The sequence below is a fragment of the Lampris incognitus genome, chromosome 14 (assembly GCF_029633865.1).
Source record: "Lampris incognitus isolate fLamInc1 chromosome 14, fLamInc1.hap2, whole genome shotgun sequence".
Classification (NCBI taxonomy): domain Eukaryota; kingdom Metazoa; phylum Chordata; class Actinopteri; order Lampriformes; family Lampridae; genus Lampris; species Lampris incognitus.
The window spans coordinates 16,575,297-16,594,911 of NC_079224.1; the positions used below are offsets into that span (position 1 = coordinate 16,575,297).

General features: G+C 43.6%; 1 protein-coding gene across 1 annotated transcript in view; it reads left to right on the forward strand.

The window, feature by feature from the left end:
* LOC130124347 (obscurin-like) overlaps nucleotides 1–19,615 on the forward strand; it is a 108,431-nt gene that overhangs the window by 64,858 nt on the left and 23,958 nt on the right. Inside the window, exons 45-56 of the mRNA XM_056293804.1 lie at nucleotides 529–542; nucleotides 845–999; nucleotides 9,073–9,141; nucleotides 9,263–9,393; nucleotides 10,082–10,348; nucleotides 10,507–10,773; nucleotides 10,925–11,191; nucleotides 11,764–12,033; nucleotides 14,849–15,115; nucleotides 15,953–16,231; nucleotides 17,253–17,510; nucleotides 17,770–18,036. Of these exons, the coding sequence (XP_056149779.1) occupies nucleotides 529–542; nucleotides 845–999; nucleotides 9,073–9,141; nucleotides 9,263–9,393; nucleotides 10,082–10,348; nucleotides 10,507–10,773; nucleotides 10,925–11,191; nucleotides 11,764–12,033; nucleotides 14,849–15,115; nucleotides 15,953–16,231; nucleotides 17,253–17,510; nucleotides 17,770–18,036 (2,511 nt within the window). The remainder of the gene's footprint in view (nucleotides 1–528; nucleotides 543–844; nucleotides 1,000–9,072; nucleotides 9,142–9,262; nucleotides 9,394–10,081; nucleotides 10,349–10,506; nucleotides 10,774–10,924; nucleotides 11,192–11,763; nucleotides 12,034–14,848; nucleotides 15,116–15,952; nucleotides 16,232–17,252; nucleotides 17,511–17,769; nucleotides 18,037–19,615) is intronic.

Below are 19,615 nucleotides of genomic sequence, written 5' to 3' on the forward strand. Positions count from 1 at the left end.
GCACGTCTTTCATCAGCACAATGTCTCCCTTTTTCAGACTTGACTTCTTGTCCTGCCACTTGCACCTGCTCTGTAATGTGTGGAGATATTCTCATCTCTATCAACCCCGTAAAGCCTCTGCTAGGCTCTGTACCTGTTTCCATACTTCTCTGAGGAGGTTTTCATTCCCAAAATCACCTGGCGGAGTAGGTACGGTGCCAGTTTCCATGGTCAGGAGCATTACCGGGGTAAGTATGATTAGAGATTCTCGATCAGACGATACCGGGAGAAGAAGTCTTGCGTTCATCACAGCTGTAACTTCGGCCATGAACGCCGTCAGGACTTCATGCGTCAGTTGTTTTTTTGTTTGTTTTTTTTTTCCTTTCAAGGAGCATACAGTCCAAGATACAGCAGACAATGCCAATCACGCACTCCCATGTGCCACCCATATGAGATACATGAGGGGAATTGAACACCTAGGTACAGTTTTGTTCCTGGAGGTACTTATTCACACTCTCTGAATTTGTTCCATCCATCTTTAACTCTCAGGAACCGCTGACAAAGTTGGTTCCACAATCAGACCTTATCTGCTTTGCAGGGCCTCTGATTAAAAGTATCTTCTGAGAGCAGTGATAAAGCTACTGGCACTCATTGTTTCTACAACTTCAATGTGCACAACTCTTGAACACATGCAGGAGAGCATCTCGGCCCATCTTTTGCTGTTAAAATGTACTCCTCTCATACGGCGTGAGCTCACTTCCCATGGTCAAAAAACATCAATGCCAACATGTGTGAAGGGTTGGGCAACTTGCAGTCATTCAGATGGAAGATTCGCTATTTGTTGATGTTCTGTTTTGCCATGCAGCTTCCTACAGATGACACAATTAAAGGGGAGACCGCTGATGTGTTTTTTGGCCCCAATCAACCAAAATCTAGCAGCTCAGACGGCACCCTCCATATAGTGCCTCCCTTGGTGCTTGATGACTTCATGATGGTGCTGCTAAGTGATCTTGACCTGGAGTGATGATGGGGTTTGTTTCATCTGTTCCCAGTTCTGACTGTGATAATAATAATAATAATAAATTGAACTTATATAGCGCTTTTCTAATACTCAAAGTTGCTTTACAATAAACAGGGTGAAACAAGACAACAGATAAATGTAACCCTGTTGAAATTTATTCATTATTATAAGATATTTTGAATAAATAATTTCATATGTTTAATAAATAGGATTTACAGTTAAAATGTTTAAGATTCATTGACCAGCAAGGAAGTTATGATTTTGCTCAATGAGAGAAATGCATATTGGGTAATGTTCATGTTTTACTGAATACAGCATTTAAAAATGTTAAATATTTGTTGTGTAATAGTATATGTGAAAATGCTTTAAAAATGCCTGTAAGAATAGGAAGAAAGAGGTACACAAATGTTTTGTGAATTTAGTTTATTTCTGAAACTGGTGAATGAGCCAATCGCATTGGAGGTCAAAGGACAAGGAAGTGAGTGGAGGAGAGAAATGTGAAGACAGTGTATGAGACGAGTGAGTTGAGAGAGAGCGACGAACGAGTAAGCCGTGAGAAGCGTGTTGTCTGCTGAAAAGGGAAACACGAAATGTTATGTTAATGTGTACACCATTTTTAGTGAAAGTGTTCAATCAGGACTCTTATACTAAACTTTAATGGTGATAGTTCTGTCCGTTTTGAGTGAACTACCCAGCACAAGAAGACCAAAAGAAGTTTAAGTTTGCTGCTGACTTAGTGGCTAGTGCTTTTGCATGGACTTTGCTAACAAGCTAGCGACTTCGACTAGTAAAGCCTGTGTGGAACTGCGAAACGGACGACGAACAAAGACCCTAACGAAGCCGGATAGCGTTGCCGAGTGGTGGACTTTGCCGAGATCATCAGCTGCGTGAATCTTCTCTTCATCGTGAATCTTCTTGTCATATCTCCTCCTGCTGCCGCTGCCTTCAACGTTCAAATGATGCAGGCCTATTTGAAAGTAGGCTAGGTTATTGTCGGCTATTTTCTTTTCTTGGGCCCTTATGTTTTCAATGTGTATGTGAATGCATTTGACTGGGAGATTTCAAAAGATATTTGAAAACGAAGCATTTAAACACTGAACAATATTTTCTAAGTAAATATTTTATACTTTTTTTCACACAGTTGTGGTGAATGACTACTTTTGATATTTTAAGTTAATTAAGAAAGAGTATTTTCTCTTTAAAAGTGGAAGAGTGTTTAAGGGTTACAAATAATTCTAGACATTTTAATTTAATTAAGTGTATGAATTAATGCTTGAATAGTTATTTTGGATGAAAGAGTATTGCATATAGCCTAATAAGTAGTAATTACACACATACAAGTTAAACACTGATATGTTTATTAGTGAAACCCCACTTATTTGATTGATTGGATAGATCTTTTAAAGAACTCAGGATAGCCACCTCTCACTATAGCCAAACCCGCTAGAGAGGCGCTACATAAACATAACACAGACATAAGGACTCTGCTGCAGTCATGAATAGGATGCAGCTTCCATAGACTACTTATTGAGAGTATGTTGGACCCCAAATCTATGCTCTTTAGCTCTTCTGATTAGTACTGTCACTGAACAGTCTTTGAACATGCTTCAGCACAAATATTTTGGCTTTCCTCAGTTCTTCTTCTGTAGGACCCCTTCTGTAGGACCCCTTCTCCCCTACATGTGCTCTTTACTCTGAGCACCTGTAGGGGAGATGGAGCTGTAGGCATGTGGTATTTGCGGTTTCTGCAAGTGCTGGAGTAAATCGCTCCATCTGGTCCACTCATCTTCCATGCCCCCAGGGAGTGGAGAATCCTAGTCTTCAGCTCATGTGGAAATCTCTCTAAGGAGGAGCCTGCTATGAATGGTTACAGGGGAAAGGAAGCCAAGGGGGTCGTATAGGCTATTCACCATTGATAGAACTCCTCTACGAGTGAAAGGCTTCCTGTCGTCTACAGCTTGAAAGGTGAAGGTGTTTGCAGTAATGTTTCATGACACTCCACATCTGTGGTGGTTGGAAGTTCATCAGCGAAGAGGTTCAGGTCCTTGATGTTACTGGCACGGTCTTCCAAGGGCGAATGCCTCAACAACAGTTGGCCAATTAGATGCTATCTTGTGCAGTCTTAGATTAGACACTTGGAGCATTGCTTGTGCTTGTTTGAGGACACTGATGACCTCTGCTTCAGTGGAGAAAGATTTCAGTGCATCATTTACATAGAAATCCCTTTCAGTGAGCCTACATGCATCATTGCCAAAATGTTGTTCCTCTTCCTTGGCCGCTTTCCTTAAGCCATAAATGGCAACCACCGGGGAGAGGCTATTCTCAAAAACGTGGACACACATTCTGTATTCCACGATGTCGTCGCCAAGGTCGTCATTCCGATACCATAAGAAGTGAAGGAAGTCTCTCTGGCCCTCTTTCACCAAGAAGCAGTGAAACATATGCTGTATGTTGGCAGTGATTGCCACCTGTTCTTTCCTGAGCCTCAGGAACAACCCCAGAAGGTCGTTATTGAGGTCAGGGCCTAGAAGCAGGACATCATTGAGACACTCCTTCGTATGGTACACTAGAATCAAAGACCACACAGATCTTATCTTGCTTCCTAGGGTGTTATTCTCCAAAAAAGGGGAGATACAGCACTCCTGGCCCTCCTGAAGTGGTGGTGCAGCCTCTGCATGTTTGTTTGTGACCTTGTTCTCCATGAACTCCAAGAAGTGGGATTTCATCTGTGGGTGCTTGTCCAATGTGCATCTCAGCGAAATGAGGTGGCTGCAAGCATGCTGTCTGTTGTCGGGCAGCCATTTTCTGAGTACCCTTAAGGGCAATGGAGCAACCCAGCCATTAGAGCTGTGTTGATGGACTTCAGCATCCATTATCTGGATAAACTGTATATCATCCATAGACAGTCCAAGCTTGTGGTCATTAGCAGTTTGGGTAAAGATCAACTGGCCCAGATCATCTCCATTAAGTCTTGCCAGTGACAGCTGTCACATTATCCGTCTACACTGCAATGTCAATACTTCCCGCTACCTGGTTAATTACTGCAAACTCAGTGCTGCAAATACACTAAATTACAAAAATTAGCTATTTACATTTATAATGTCCAGAATGTTGTCTGTGGCACAATTGACTTTGATTACAAACATGTGACATCCCAAATTAGTTTGTATTATGTTTTATATTTATTGTATGGAGCTAAGTTAACATAACTCATGAAAACAACCACCACAGAGATCCCCAAAATGAAGCCTGAAAAAGAACTGCCCAAAGTGGGTGACGAAAGGAGGGAGAAAGAGTGCTGAAGTTGTTAGCTTTTTTTTGTGTGGTTCTTGTTGGCTGTTGGCTATTCTTTAGGCTATAGCAACTGCTAATATGATTTGCTGAGGATGCCATTGTGTTTCAATGACGGCTCAGATGATGTCTGCTGGAATTGCTGCCAAACAAGAGACAGAGAAGCAGGTGACCAAAGACGCAGTAGAAGGTATGCCAGGATGTTTTTCCCTCCACATTCTTCTCAGTCTCTTGTTAGGCGCTAGTGAACTCAGCTGCGTCATTGGTCTTCATTGAATTGTGCCTCTAGCTGTGTCACGTTTGGCTGCAGCTTTCATTCGGGTTTTCCTTGCACTGTATATGTACTGTATTACAGCATCTCTCATCGTTGGTTTTGAGACTGTTTGTAGGTTTTCAATGTAATGGCTTGACTGAATAAGGAAGAGTACAGTCAGTTATCACTGTCCCTTTGCTGAATCGTCAGCAAATGTCTTATTACCTGAGACACTGGTGTATGTGGCATGAAGCCAAGCATGGCTGGTGATTTTGCAATGAAGTTTCAAACTGTCTGATTATGCTGCTGGGTTTGTTAATGTTGTTCTGATGCAATGGCAGTATTGTTATAAAGCTCCCAGATCTAAAAACGGAACTGAGCCTGTAGTGAAAGTTCTGGTAAAGGAAAATAAAAGAACGAGAGACCGAAATACTACATGCACATGCATGATTGTACTCAAAGTCATATGATTTATCTCATATTTATTAATAAGAGAGGTTGGGTGGGTCTTGAAAATTGTATGCTCTGCAAATCTCTTCTGGAAAAAGTAATATTAAAAAAAATAAAGGGTGTTGACCAATTGGCTGGTGAAACCACAAGTGTTGTCTTTTATGTGAGATTTAATTAGGCCTCCGATGTTTTATCATAGTGGTGCAACATCCAACTTCACCAGTTGCTGCCAAAAAAGAGATTCCATCCACCGTCAAATTTAGCTTAGTAATGTTTGTGAGTTGATGTCATATTGCTGTGTTGTCACAGAGTAGGCAGTTTTAAAACTAGTGTACTACTGCAGTCCTGTCTGCTGGTTTGTAGTATATTGCATGCGTGTGTATCTCATTTACGTTATACTTCAAAGCTAAGCACTTACATTTAATTCTAATCACAGCTGAAAAGCAGCCTGCTTCTGGAGTGACCCCTGAAGCTGATCTTCTGAAGCAAGAACCCCAAAAGAGAGTTGAAGGTACGCATTGGGAAGAGGCTGTAAGAACATGTTGTGCACTGATCGGTAGGTGTTTGTGTTCTTCCCGGTTCAGCCGTGCTGGGGCAATGCTAAAACCCATGCTGTTATTTTAGGCTGTATTGTGCGTTGTCTTTCTGTTGTGGATCGTGTCAACAGTTTTGTTCTTACTGACTGCACAGTTAGTAACTCTTCCTTGGACTTTGTGTCTCCTCAGTCTAAATTGTCTGTTGGCTTCATTTTTTGGATGGTTTCTTGTGTAAAAATGACTTTCATGTCTTTTTATCTGAAGTTGCAGTATAGCACAATCAGAATCATGTTTATCGGCCATGTAAGTTTGAACTACACGGAATTTGACTCCGGTTTCTTGGCTCTCTCAGTGTACTTAATAGAATAACAACACTATGAGGCAACCGGGTGGTGTGGTTGTCAATTCTGTTGCCTACCATCATGGGGATCGCCGGTTTGAATCCCCGTGTTACCTCCAGCTTGATCGAGCATCCCGACAGACACAATTGGCTGTGTCTTTGGGTGGGAAGCCAGATGTGGGTATGTCCCCTGGTCGCTGCACTAGCGCCTCCTCTGGTTGGTCGGGGTGCCTGTTCAGGGGGGAGGGCGAACTGGGGGGAATAGCGTGATCCTCCCACGTGCTATATCCCTCTGGTGAAACTTCTCACTGTCAGGTGAAAAGAAGTGGCTGGTGACTCCACATGTATTGGAGGGGACATTTGGTAGTCTGCAGTCCTTCCTGGATCAGCAGAGGGGGTGGAGCAGCGACTGGGAAGGTTTGTAAGACTGGGGTAATTGGCCAAGTACAGGGGAGAAAAAGGAGGGGGGGCAAAAAAAGAATACTACAAAACAATCTTCAGATTTACTATACACAAGGATTGACTTATACCGGCGAAATAAGAGTGACATTGTGCAATATTAGATGCATTGGTCTTGTTCTCTGTATATTTTAAGTAATGCAAAAAAAAGTCGTTATCATACTATAGTAGTATAATGGTAATATTATATATGTAGTGGCTATATAATTTAGTGTGTATGCTTTCAGTTTTGTTTGTAGCCTTCTGTATTCCATGTGAGTTGTAAGGAATGCACATTGAGTATTTTGGCGTCCACCTCAAAAGTTGAAATTTTGTTAAAATCATAAATATTCCCTTTCTTTCCCCTTGTTAGGAGGTTATAGGCTTAAGACTCACCTGTAGATGCCTCACGCGTTGTTTACTTTAAGTGTTGCTTTGTTTGCCGTACTCCTGTCTCAATTGTATAATAATTGTTTTTATAATTCAGATGAATTTTGGCCACAGATTTATGGTTCTCATGAATCTCTGGTTGCTTCCTCTGCTCTCAAAACAGAAACTCAGTAAAAGAAAAAAAATCCTGGTGGTTACAAGTTTTGTGTTGTACCTTATGTCCCAAAAGGTACTTACTTGGGTTGATTTCTATTTTTATTTAGTTTGGAAGCATCTGTTGTGCAATGCTCCGTGTGTGTGTGTGTGTGTGTGTGTGTGTGTGTGTGTGTGTGTGTGTGTGTGTGTGTGTGTGTGTGTGTGTGTGTGTGTGTGTATCTTCTCAGTTATATCCATCAGAGCAATTTGTACATTTTCTGTGTGGTTTTTCTGTTTTTCTCTTAAAATTGATGTAATCACATGCTCTATTAGAGCTGGAGATGCACCGATTCTCTCTTCTTTTTTTCACTTCTGATTCCGGTAACTAAATTTGGTTATCTGCCAATACCGATACCAGAGCTCTTTTTTCTTCATTAATATTATTATTGTTATTATTATTAACATTGTTGTTGTTGTTGTTGTCAGTGTAAGGTTACATGATGGCTGTAGTAAACCACACAGCGCTTCTTCAAAAATCAAACAAGACTAGGTCAAAACCTAGTGTATGGCTGATGGCTGGACCGTGTATGGGCAGTGTTCGAACTTGAGGCCAGTTCGTTACAGGGATCGTCAGTGGTAGTGTCTATAATGTGAATTGCTGGATATTAAATGTTCATCTGCAGTTCTCTGTAGTGGTCATGGTAATATTTGTTGTTAAAGTGTACTGAAGTATCATATCACATGGCATGGTTAAGCTATGTTTGAGTAAAAAAAAGGTTATGAATGCAGTTGCAACAACAATACTTTCCACTCATATCTTAGGATGTTTGATTTGAAAGAGAACTTAATTTGATTGTAATTATAACTATTCTAACTTCCCGTTAACTCTCCCTCCTCTTTCATTTGTTTCTATCTGGGGATGTCTCTCATTTTTCTAAGACTCACTCTGTATCAAGAGGTGAATTCACAAAGAATGGATCGCAGCCGCTGATGGCACCATAAATTGTGCATCACTTGCAACCCTTATCTGCCCCGTCTCAAGGGCCAGCTCACAAAAGATATTGCGCAAATGATATTACAGTGCAAACACGCCCATAAAGTTTTGAAGCCGAGTGCAATTTGCTCTTGTTTTGCTTCTGATTGCAATTATCCATGGGACAAAGTATAACTGGTGGCTTTGCACCAAGAACACAGTAGGAAGGCTCAACGCCATCCCTGACGTCATCAAGTGCAGCAAGAATTGTTAGACCTCGCAACCAGTATCTGCGAATGATTTCGGTCTCAGTTAAATCAAAAAGTGATATTCTCCTTCGACATATCCGCTCAGGAACACGCCTGGTATGATGACGCCTTCGCCTGGCTACAGTCGCTGCTGCCATGATCACTGGAAAGTCTGGGCGCCAGTTACCGCCAACTCTGAAGACGCCAATAATTTTCTCTCCAACTGCATATGGCTGTTGGCGCTGGTGTTTTGCAATGAGGCTCATTTGCAGAGAAAGGGGCCAATTTTGTGCCAAATGCACAGCACCGGTGCATCGAGACGCTATTTGCTTGGCGGTGGTTAGGGCCGCATTTCACCCTTTGTGGATGCTTTGAGAATCACCTGGTTTCTTTTTGTCTTATTTGTGCAGGTTTAGCGGCCGCAAAAGCCGTGCAATCCTTTCGTGAATTCGCCAGTGAGTGTTTTGTCAGAGTGATTGTTATTTGGGGTGCTCTAACTGTGCACTCTCTCTCTCTTGCCTCGCGGCGTTCGGCCCACCAATCGTGTAATTTCAGTGACGTTGTTGGTCACCTGAGCCAGTTTCCCAGTCGTGTCAGACATGATCACTCAGTCAGACCGTCAGCAACATTCTCATTTGTAGAGCTGGCCCGCTGGTCCGGTCCAGCCAAAAATATACAAAAAATGCATTAAATTTAAATTTAGTCCAAAGCAATTCATTTGAACTGTAGTTTAAGTAGGCTTCACATACAAACAGGTGTAGGAGTGCAAACTGCTATGGCAACTCCTTTAATGTGTTAACTGACTTAAAGAGTCAAACTGTGCTTTTTTTCCCCTTTCCAAATTACCTGAAATAATTCACTATTTTTACAAAAAGACCTATCCTGTAGTCATGTCATGTTAAAATGCCAGAAAGATGTATTGTGTTTTTGTTGGTGAAAGACATAAAACAACATTGACTAAGTGGAGATCTGTAAAACCAACTGGAAATATGTTGCTCCTGACTAACCTGGTGTTAAGGTGTCTGGTGGGCTACAGCCTGTCCAGCCTGGCAGCACTGATGCTGTCCCCTGAAACCTTTACCCATGTGTACTGTCTGGTGTTTGACGTTTTTATTCTCCAAGCATAAATTACATCAAATTGTGACAGTAACTTGGACAACGTGATGGAAGATCACTTGTCCTGTGTTGTCACTTGTCTTCACCGAGAGCCAGGAGAAGGAGAATGATAACATCATCAACCTCCTTCTCCTGGCTCTCGGTGTCAGACGGGTCCGCCGCCTCGTCTTCCCTGTCCCTCTGCACCTCCTGCCCGGGCTTGGCTACAGCAGCTGCCGGGGAGGTTATGCACGCAGCAGTGCCACTAACTCCACACACACTGGGTCCCTCTGATATAGTTACTACATCATCTACGGCCATTTTATCTTTCTCCAAATTACTGTGGAGTTTAGGAGACTCCAGGTTTACACTTTGTGGGGTTTCAGTTGTTTCCCCATGGCCATGAGCCTCATTACCCCCCCCCCCCCCGCACACACACACACACCTTTTCGCTACTCCCCCCCACTTCACTTCAGCCGCCTGGTCAGCGGCTTCTGCATCCTCCACTTCCTGCTGTCTATATGCCGGCAAACAAAGTGCTTATCTCCCACATCCCCACACTCAAAACACTTCATACTAGCTGAACTTACATATACCATTTTGGCTATGGGCTTAAAATTGCATTTTTACATAGTCATAATTCTTAAAACATCAGACTATGGGATCTGCATTGGTTGTGGTTCGGTAATGCCAGTCTGAAATCCGATGAGTGAATTATGTCAGTATCGGTACCCCATACTGATATTGGATCGGATCAGTCCCAACTCTAGTTAGGGCAAATGGAAACAGAAGGGAAGATTAAAAACGTCATGTCATATATTCTTTATTTTGTACAGTTTATACATCTAATAGCTTGTGCATCTAATATCTGAGAGACTGCAGGCTGTACAACACTTTGGCTGAACCCGTCATCTATCCTGTTTAACCCCTAGTTCCTCCGGTCATATTCACTCGAGACCTGGAGAGCCTGAAGGCTGAGGAGGACGGCAGTGTCACGCTGCACTGTGAGCTCTCTAAACCCGGAGTCCCTGTGGAATGGAAAAAGGGAATACAAGTGTTGAAGTCTGGGGAAAAGTACCAGATGAAACATGCAGGATGCCGCCATGAGCTACAGATCTTAGACTTGAAAACCGGAGACACGGGAAGCTATTCGTGTTATTCTGAGGATGCAGAAAGCTTTGCGTCCCTGGTAGTACACGGTAGGAGGGAGACTATATCTCTACGTTCGCTCCCCTTTTCTTCTTTGCCAAACCTTTTACTTTAACACTGCTCTTAATTTGTTCCACTCTTTCTCAAGTGTCTTCCACTCGTGGTAGTGCAGGTGGTACTTAATAGTTATCTCTGTTTCATTTGTCAGCTCTCCCAGTTGCTTTCATTGAGGAGTTAAAGAGCCAAGTGGCTGAGGAGGGGGACCGTGTTACCTTGCACTGCAAACTCTCTAAGCCTGGAGTTTCTTTGGAATGGAAAAAAGGAGAACTTGGTCTTTGCGCCTGTGCCAAGTATAACATCAGTCAGACAGGCCACAGTGCCACACTAGTAATCCACGATGTAGACCTAGAGGATGCAGGGTACTACTCGTGTGACAGCGGGGACTGTCAAAGCACGGCAAAACTTGCTGTGAGGGGTATGCAGATTGGAAACTGTTCTGTCCATATGTCTATTTTACACATTTGTAGCATTTTTCATGGCTGGACGGGGTGAAAATTACACCAGATGTCTCTAGTTTATGCACCTCATTTCCCCTACTTAGTTCCCCCTCTCCCCCCCCCCCACAGCCCAGCCAGTCTTTTTCAAAACCCAGCTGGAGAACCTAGAGAAAGAGGCGGGGGAGACCGTCAGTTTCCGCTGCGAGACATCCAAATCGGGAGCCAGCGTGGTGTGGCGGCGAGGAGACACGGTGTTGGAGTCCAGCAGCAAGTACCAGCTGAAACAGGAAGGGGGCATAGTGGAGCTTGTCATCTATAAATTACAGGGAGCTGACTCAGGGGTGTACTCCTGTGACACTGGCAACCAGAAGACTTCCGCCATTCTTGCTGTACATGGTAGGGATTCTCTATCTGGGACCTTCCTCTTTTTTTTTTCTTTTTTTTTTTGTTAACCTCTCATCCTTTCCCTCACATTCTGGATTGATATAATGCCCCATTGTCCTAAGTCGTTCCTTGTTCTCCCACCTGACTGATTTGATCTTCACATGTTAACCTCATATACTGTGGAGTGATATGCATGGACCAAGTATCGGGGATCCTTTCAGGGGTCATCTTGTCCCTATTTAATGGTTCATCCAGAATCTCTCCATTAAAGAGGTCTTGTACCTTGCTCTGGTGTTCACACTTTTCAAGATGACTTAACTATTCACTGTTGTGTTTGATCACTGATCTGGTTTCTGTCTTCCTTCATCTCTTTTGTCATCTTTCACATTCAGTAACACACTCTTACACCGTCTTTCTTGACCCGGCATTGTTCACTGTAACGAAACTGTAGAATAGCATGGCTCACAGTGTCTAATTTTGGTCAAAAGCTGCAGAAATCTGTTTCAGTCTTCCTTCTTGCCAAGCATGTGCTCGTGTCAGCCAAGTGAAACATAACTTCTTGTTTACCTTGATTTATCAAACAGAGGTTGAAGTTACCATTGTGAAATTTTTGGAGAGCTGCGTTGTGCGTGAGGGGGACGACGTCCACTTCGAGTGCTGGGTTTCTCACGAGAATGCCCCCTGCACCCAGTGGAAGCTCCAGGATGTCCCGCTACAAAATAATGAGATGAACCTGATCCGGACCGATGGCAGGGTTCACATGCTCACTCTCAGAGGAGTCACCAAGGCTGATTCGGGCACAGTCACCTTCACAGTGGGTAACCACACCTCCACTGCTTGCCTGACAGTCAGAGGTAAGGCGAACTTTTGGCTCTCGTTTTGGGGTCGGGGTGAACTAACACTCACCTTTTGTGTTAACAGTAACACTGACACAGAGATTTTCCAGTGTATTTCAAACTTTTCATTATCACCATCGTCCTTGTGGGGTACTGTCCTGTGTCTCTTCCATTTGATCATTTGAGACATAGGAAGCATCTCATGGGTCCTTGTGAGTCCTACTTTTCACTGAACCGCTCACCCCGCTTTGTTGCTTTTCACTTTGTCACTGAAGGAATATTGACTTTCCACCTACATGTCTGCCACCCAGTTCTATATGCATGTACACTTTTCCATTTCCTAATGAACTAAGATCACATTTGTACTTTCAACATGATATTGTCTCTGTGGCTTTGGCAAAGTTCAGGCACTTTGATAGAGGGACACATGGTGAAGGGAGCGCTCCGGTACACCTTGCACAATTTATTAATTGCCAACAGCAAATCATTAATAAAATCAGCACTAAGTCAAAGTTCCATTGCTTACAGTCTATATCGAATCCCTTCCCAATGGCTGGACGAAACAGTTAAATACTTGTACACATTTAACACACACCGTCCAACACGTCCTGCAGGCAAACACTCTTCTCCCTGTGGCGACTCGAGCACACGAGTGCATCTGAATGAACGTTTTTCTTTTGCTTTTGACTTTTCCTTAAAGGGAAACAGTAATGATCTTCAACAGAAGTCACTTAAATGAGTGATGAAACATTTCTCTCTCTTCCCTCTCTCTTTCCCTCTCTCTCACTCCATCTCTCTCGCTCTCCATCTCTCTCTGTCTCTCTCTCCATCTCTCTCCCGCCATCTCTCAAATTCAAATTCAAATGTGCTTTTATTAGCATGACAAATATACATTTGTACTGCAAAGCATTTTCACATAAAGGACAATAAGAGTGCACGAATACAGAACATATATACATCAACACATGCACTACAACTCTTTCTCCATCTCTCTTTCTGTCTCTCTCTCTCTCTCCATCTCTATGTCTCTGTCTCTCTCTCTCTGTCTCCATCTCTCTCCATGTCTCTCTCTCCATCGCTCTCCCACCTCTTTCTTGCGTGCCCTCTTTCTCTCTCGCTTTCTCTCCCTCGCTCTCTCCTTCCCTCTCTCTCCCTCTCTCTTTCTCTCTCTCCCTCTCTTTCTCTCTTGCCCTCTCTTTCTGTCTCTCTCTCCCTCCCTCTCTTGCCTTCTTTCTGTCTCTCTCTCCCTCTTTCTCTCTCTCCCTCCCTTTTTCTCTCTCCCTCTCTTTCTCTCTCGCCCTCTCTCTTTCTTTGTCTCTCTCTCCCTTGCTCTCTCTTGCCCTCTCTCTTTTTGTCTCTCTCCCTCTCTGTCTCTTCATTAGCAGCCGTAATACTGAGTAATCTTTCTGTGTCTCTAAAGCGCTGTTGACATTGTGTCCACTGGTTGACATCACTGGCGGACAGGCTGTGAATGTGAATGGTTTGCTGATTGGCTGCATTGTATAAGAAAATGTAAATGTCAACACTAGATACAGCTGTATAATGTGGCATTATTGTTCATATTTTCATACTTGATCGTGATTATGTACCATTAATGTTTACCATGTGTGTAGCCTGTTTTTACTCATTTTGGCAAGTCAGTACCCTGCTGAACGCCGAGACAATAAATTCCCTCTGCTGTATTGTGACGGTCGTATACAAACATAAGAACTGTATGTGCACTAATCCATGTTCTGTCTTTCTCTGATGGACGTCCTGCGTGTCAAGGAATTATCTCAGGTTTACATTTGTTCATTTTTAACGCTGAATAATTCCTAAGTCAATCTGTCACCGATTCAGTTTGATGCGCAACCGATAGAAACGTGCATGGTCAGGCACCTTTCCACATCTGTGATCTAATTTGCCCCTACACAACACCAAGATCATTTAGGTCCTCTGGTAAGTGTTAATGGTCTGTACCAAACCAAGGGTGATGGGAGCTTTCACAGTAGTTGCCCCTAAACTATGGAACACTCTCCCCTTGGCTTTGCGGTTTGTTGACTCTATGGACAGTTTTAAAAAGCTGATAAAATGAGCATCTGGGTGGTGTGGCGATCTATTCTGTTGCCTACCAACACGGGGATCCCCGGTTCGAATCCCCGTGTTATCACCGGGTTGGTCGGGTGTCCCTACAGACACAATTGGCTGTGTCTGCAAGGTTGGAAGCCAGATGTGGGTGTGTCCTGGTCACTGCACTAGCGCCTCCTCTGGTCGGTCAGGGCACCAGTTCGGGGGGGGGGGACTGGGGGGAATAGTGTGATCCTCTCATGTGCTACGTCCCCCTGGCAAAACTGTTAGAGAAGGCATGTGGTAGTCTGCAGCCCTCCCCGGATCGGCAGAGGGGGTGGAGCAGTGACCGGGATGGCTCGGAAGAGACGGATAATTGGCCGAGTACAATTAAGGAGAAAAGGGGGGGGGGGGTTGGGAACTCACTGGTTTAGTGTGGCTTTTGTTTAGTCTTAGTTTAGTTTGTGCATTGCTTTTTATTGTTTGGCTTACATCTCTCTGTTTATCTTTTACATTTTTTTTTTCATTATGAAGCACTTCATGACTTCGTCTGTGAAAGGTGCTATATTAATAAACTTACTTACTCAAAGTGGGATTTTTTTTTTTTGCACATTTTTACATTTCTCTTCCTGCTGCTTTGGAATAGAAAGTGAAATCATGAACATACTGTGTAGCAATGCAAACATGAGACTCCGTTGGTTATAATCTCTGTTTCGGCGTTTGTGGTTCAACCCTGAACCATCCTTTGAGTGTTCTTCATCCTAACCTATGATGGTCTTCCTGGCAGCGGCTCCTGTGGTATTCAGGAAAGAACTGGAGAGCCAGGAGGCTGTGGAGGGAGGCAAGGCCACCCTGTCCTGTGAGACATCCAGCCCTGGTGGCAAGGTGACCTGGAGACGGGGCTCACTTCTGCTCACCCAAGGGGAAAAGTACTCCATGGAGCAGAAAGGCCTCACCTGTATTCTGGTGGTTCATAAGTTGAGGGTGGAGGATTCTGGAGAGTACACCTGCGATACAGGGGACAAGCAGAGCACTGCTACCCTGACCGTGAAAGGTAACAGAAGACCTCTTTATGTCGATGCTGTGTTTAATCCAATAATAATAATAATAATAATAATAACTTTATTTATATAGTCTTTATGCATGCTCAATAATCCAGGTAAGATTGAATTAGTTCATCTGGACACAACATTTATTGAGAAATGTTTCATCCCTCACCTAAGTGACCTCTTCAGTCTCACCTGACTGCAGGTATCCCCACCCTTTTGTTTAGTCTTTGTTTAATTTGTGCATTGGGTAGGGATACCTGCAGTCAGGTGAGACTGACAAAGTCACTTAGATGAGTGATGAAACTTTTCTCTCAATAAACGTTGTGTCCAGATGAACTGATACAATTTCTGTGATTTATTTATATAACACTTTTCATAACAATGTTACCCAAGTCCGTCCCATCAGCAAGTAATGGTTGTCTCCCGCTCGGGGTCATTTTCTCATGGATTTCATAGTTGCACTCTCATACAGCAAATGCATGAGACATTAATTTTTCTCGACTTGTAATCACCTCATGTCTCTGGCTACACAATTAGTTGTGGTCTATTGCTTTGTGATGGAGCTCACACTAGCTTCAGTGACAACCAGAGTTTTGCAAAAGTATTGTTAATGCAAATTCATTGAGTATGTGTTGCATCATCATTCAAGCGATGTCTTTTTGTGAAATCCAAAGTCTTAAAATACCCTCGGCAGTTTTAATTATGCTGGCACATGCTAGGGCATTCAACACTCTTCCTCTTCAGATCTTTAGACAATGTCAGTAAGTAGTAAAGATGATGCTTTCATGGTGGATGCACCTTCTTAGTGATGCTGACCTTCCAATCATCCCATTCACCCTCAGAGTGTGTGCGTATCACCCGAGAGCTCTGTGATATCACTGTGACCACTGGCCAGGATGCTGTCTTTGAGGTTGAGTTGTCACACTCGGGGGTAACCAATGGGGAATGGTGGCTTGGCGACAACCTCCTCCAAAATAACGATTTGAACGAAATGAGCTGCCAAGGACGAGTTCACCGACTGGCCCTGAAGATGGTAACTACTGATGAGTCAGGGGACGTGGCCTTTCTAGTTGGAGAACAGAAGAGCGTGGCCTCTCTTCTGGTGGAGGAGAAACCCAAAGGTAATGGAGGTGACATGATCTCTCAAGGTTTTAAGTCCCCACTCATACATCGACCATCAAACAGCTTTGCCTGAGCGAATGGAAATCTACTGGCATCATCATCATCTACTCCATTCTAACCTTTCATGTGCTTTTCATTTCTTGGCATTCATTTTATAGCATCTACTATAAAAGAAATGCTATCCAAATACTAACAAGTATATTATTACTTGATGGATAAACTGATTAACCTCTTTACCTAGAAAATTATTACTGTAACTTTGTAAACATTCAAAGTTGGTAGTTTTGTAATAATCTGACTATAACGTCACACTTTTTAGATTAGCCTTAAATTTATAACGGAAAAAAAAGAAGATGCGGCACAGGCCCAGTGGTTAGCGCTGTCGCCTAACAGCAAGAAGTCCTGGGGTCGAACCCAGGGGTAGTCCAACCTTGGGGGTCATCCCGGGTCGTCCTCTGTGTGGAGTTTGCATGTTCTCTCCATGTCTGCGTGGGTTTCCTCCGGGTGCTCCGGTTTCCTCCCACAGTCCAAAGACATGTAGGTCAGGTGAATCGGCCGTACTAAAAATTGTCCCTAGGTGTGAATGTGTCAGCCCTGTGCTGGACTGGCGGCCTGTCCACGGTGTCGCCCCGCCTGCCGCCCAATGACTGCTGGGATAGGCTCCAGCATCCCGTGACCTCAACTGGAATAAACAGCTTGGATAATGGATGGATGGAAAAAACTAAAGACGACTTTAGGTAGACTTAACAAAGAACCCGAGTTGTTCCTTTCCCTCATACGTTTGGAATAAGTCTCTATGTCTCTTAATCAATGAAAATATGAAAGACATTAATAGTCTTTATTGTAATACATTGTGTGTGTTTTCTATAACATGAACAATAACATTCAGCATTCACTGCATGCATCTGAGTACTTATCTGTCAGATCAGTTAAAATAATTAGGATTTACAACCAGGGAGACAGGAAGTGATGTATCATAAATAACAGATGAGTTCAGTGTCAGATTTTTCGTATCTGCAGTGCTAATACTAGAGAAGCCACACAACACTGTGGCCCTAGAGGGTGAAACTGTCACCCTGGCTTGCACCATCTCTGACCCCAAGGCCACTGTCGCCTGGATCCGAAACAACATGCCCATCAAAGCAGGTTTCAAGTATGACCTCAGGAAGAATGGAGCGTTCCAACAGCTCCGCATCCACAACCTGGTACCTGAAGACTCGGGAACGTACTCCTGCGACACGGGAGACATGCAGTGTGATGTCATCTTGACCGTGGAAGGTAAAAAGAGATGTCTCTAGGGGAAAAAAAAAAGTCACTTTCCTCTTGATCAGATTCAAGACTGTGGATCAAGAGAAGATTGGGTTGAACCCTCCTATAACATCCTTGAATGTCCCTTTACCCCTAGCAGGCATTCCACCCTGCTACCACAATGAATAAAAATAGTGCAAAAAAAACCTCTTCATCCGTCAATGTTTGTCTTCAACGTACCATTTTTAGCAGGTTATGCTGCATTTTCCCCATTTTAAATTGTCACCAGGTGCTCCGGCGTTCTTCCAGAAAGAGCTGAAGAACCAAGAAGCCATAGAGGGTGATGATGTCACACTGCGCTGTGAGCTGTCAAAACCAGGCGTTCGTGTGGAGTGGAGGAAAGGAGGCGTAGTCCTCCAGTCCAGCAAGAAGTATGAGATGAGGCGGGTAGAGTGCATTCGAGAGCTCTGTATACGAAACCTGGAGCCTGAAGACAACGGCTACTATACCTGTGATGCGGGAGACCAGCTCACCACAGCCTCTTTGGCAGTGCAAGGTAGCCTACCTCAACTCTGTTGTGACTGTCCCTGGTTTTGAGCGTCTCCATTCTGTGTCTTTGCAGTAAATTAGATATAATGTGTGGGCAAAAATATCATTCCTAAAATTAAGTAAAGTCATTGTGACAAATGGAAGTGTGGTTTTAAATCTGTAGGCCTTTCTCTTTGTAAACTATGTGAAGTTGTATGGTGCCACTTTCTTTTGTGATGTTGTGTCCTGACACCATTCCAATACATGAACGCAGTTAAGGACAAGACTTAAAACCCTATATACAGCAATGATATAGTTAGTGTTTTAATAAGTGAAATGTGAATAAAATATATATGCATATTATATCACATCAAAATGGAAAAATTAGGAAAAATACAAACAGTAGTTTGTATCAACCAGCAAAAGTCAGTGCATTAGTTGGCCTTCAACTTTTAGATTGACATAATGGTGACATTCATCATTTTTAATTGACATTTTAATTCACATTTTAGTTCATGGTGTATCTATTCTTACTTGATTCAGGGCTGATGAAGGGAATCAGAATATAGATTTAGCAGTAAAATAATTCAAAGGACGCTGCGTCCAGATGGCGTGGTGGTCTATTCTGTTGTCAACCAACACAGGGATCGCCGGTTTGTATCCCTGTGTTAACCTCCGGCTTGGTCGGGCGTCCCTACAGACACAATTGGCCGTGTCTGCGGGTGGGAAGCCGGATGTGAGTATGTGTCCTAGTCGCTGCAGTAGCACCTCCTCTGGTCGGTCAGGGCGTCTGTTTGGGGGGAGGGGACTGGGGGGGAATAGCGTGGTCCTCCCACACACTACACCCCTCTGGTGAAACTCCTCACTGTCAGGTGAAAAGAAGCGGCTGGCGACTCCACATGTATCGGAGGAGGCATGTGGTAGTCTGCAGCCCTCCCCGGATGGGCAGAGGGGGTTAAGCAGTGACCAAGACGGCTCGGAAGAGTGGGGTAATTGGCCAAGTACAGCTAGGAAGAAAAAGGGGGAAAATTAAAAAATAATAATAATTCAAAGGACTAGTGTTCAACTATGCACATGAACAAAATAAGAATGAATCTACCACATAAAGTTGAATCAGTTCATCTGGAGACAACGTTTATTGAGAGAAACGTTTCATCACTCTTCTAAGTGACCTCTGCAGTCTCAACTGACTGCAGGTATCCCCACCCTTATAAACAATACAGTGGCACAACGACCGAAAACAACAATTGGTTTCTGTGACCATTAACTGGAGTTACAATAGCCATGTGTACTATTCACAGAGGACTGGGGAATGGTTGCAATCACAGCATTATAAGATGGCGACAGATGTACTCTTAGGCCCCCCTGGTTCAGGGATTGTCATTTCCTCTTCACATAGATGGCCTCTTTGACTCCCTGTTAAAACCAGCATTCCCCCCTGTCAGGGATGTGCACATCCTCATCCTTGAAAGAGTGGCCCCTGGCCTGTAGATGGGTGTAGACTCTGGAGACATGGCCTGATGTGTTGGCTCTTCTGTGTTGTGCCATCCTCTTGACCAGCATCTGTTTAGTTTCCCCAGTAAACAAGTTGCGGCAATCCCCCCGGC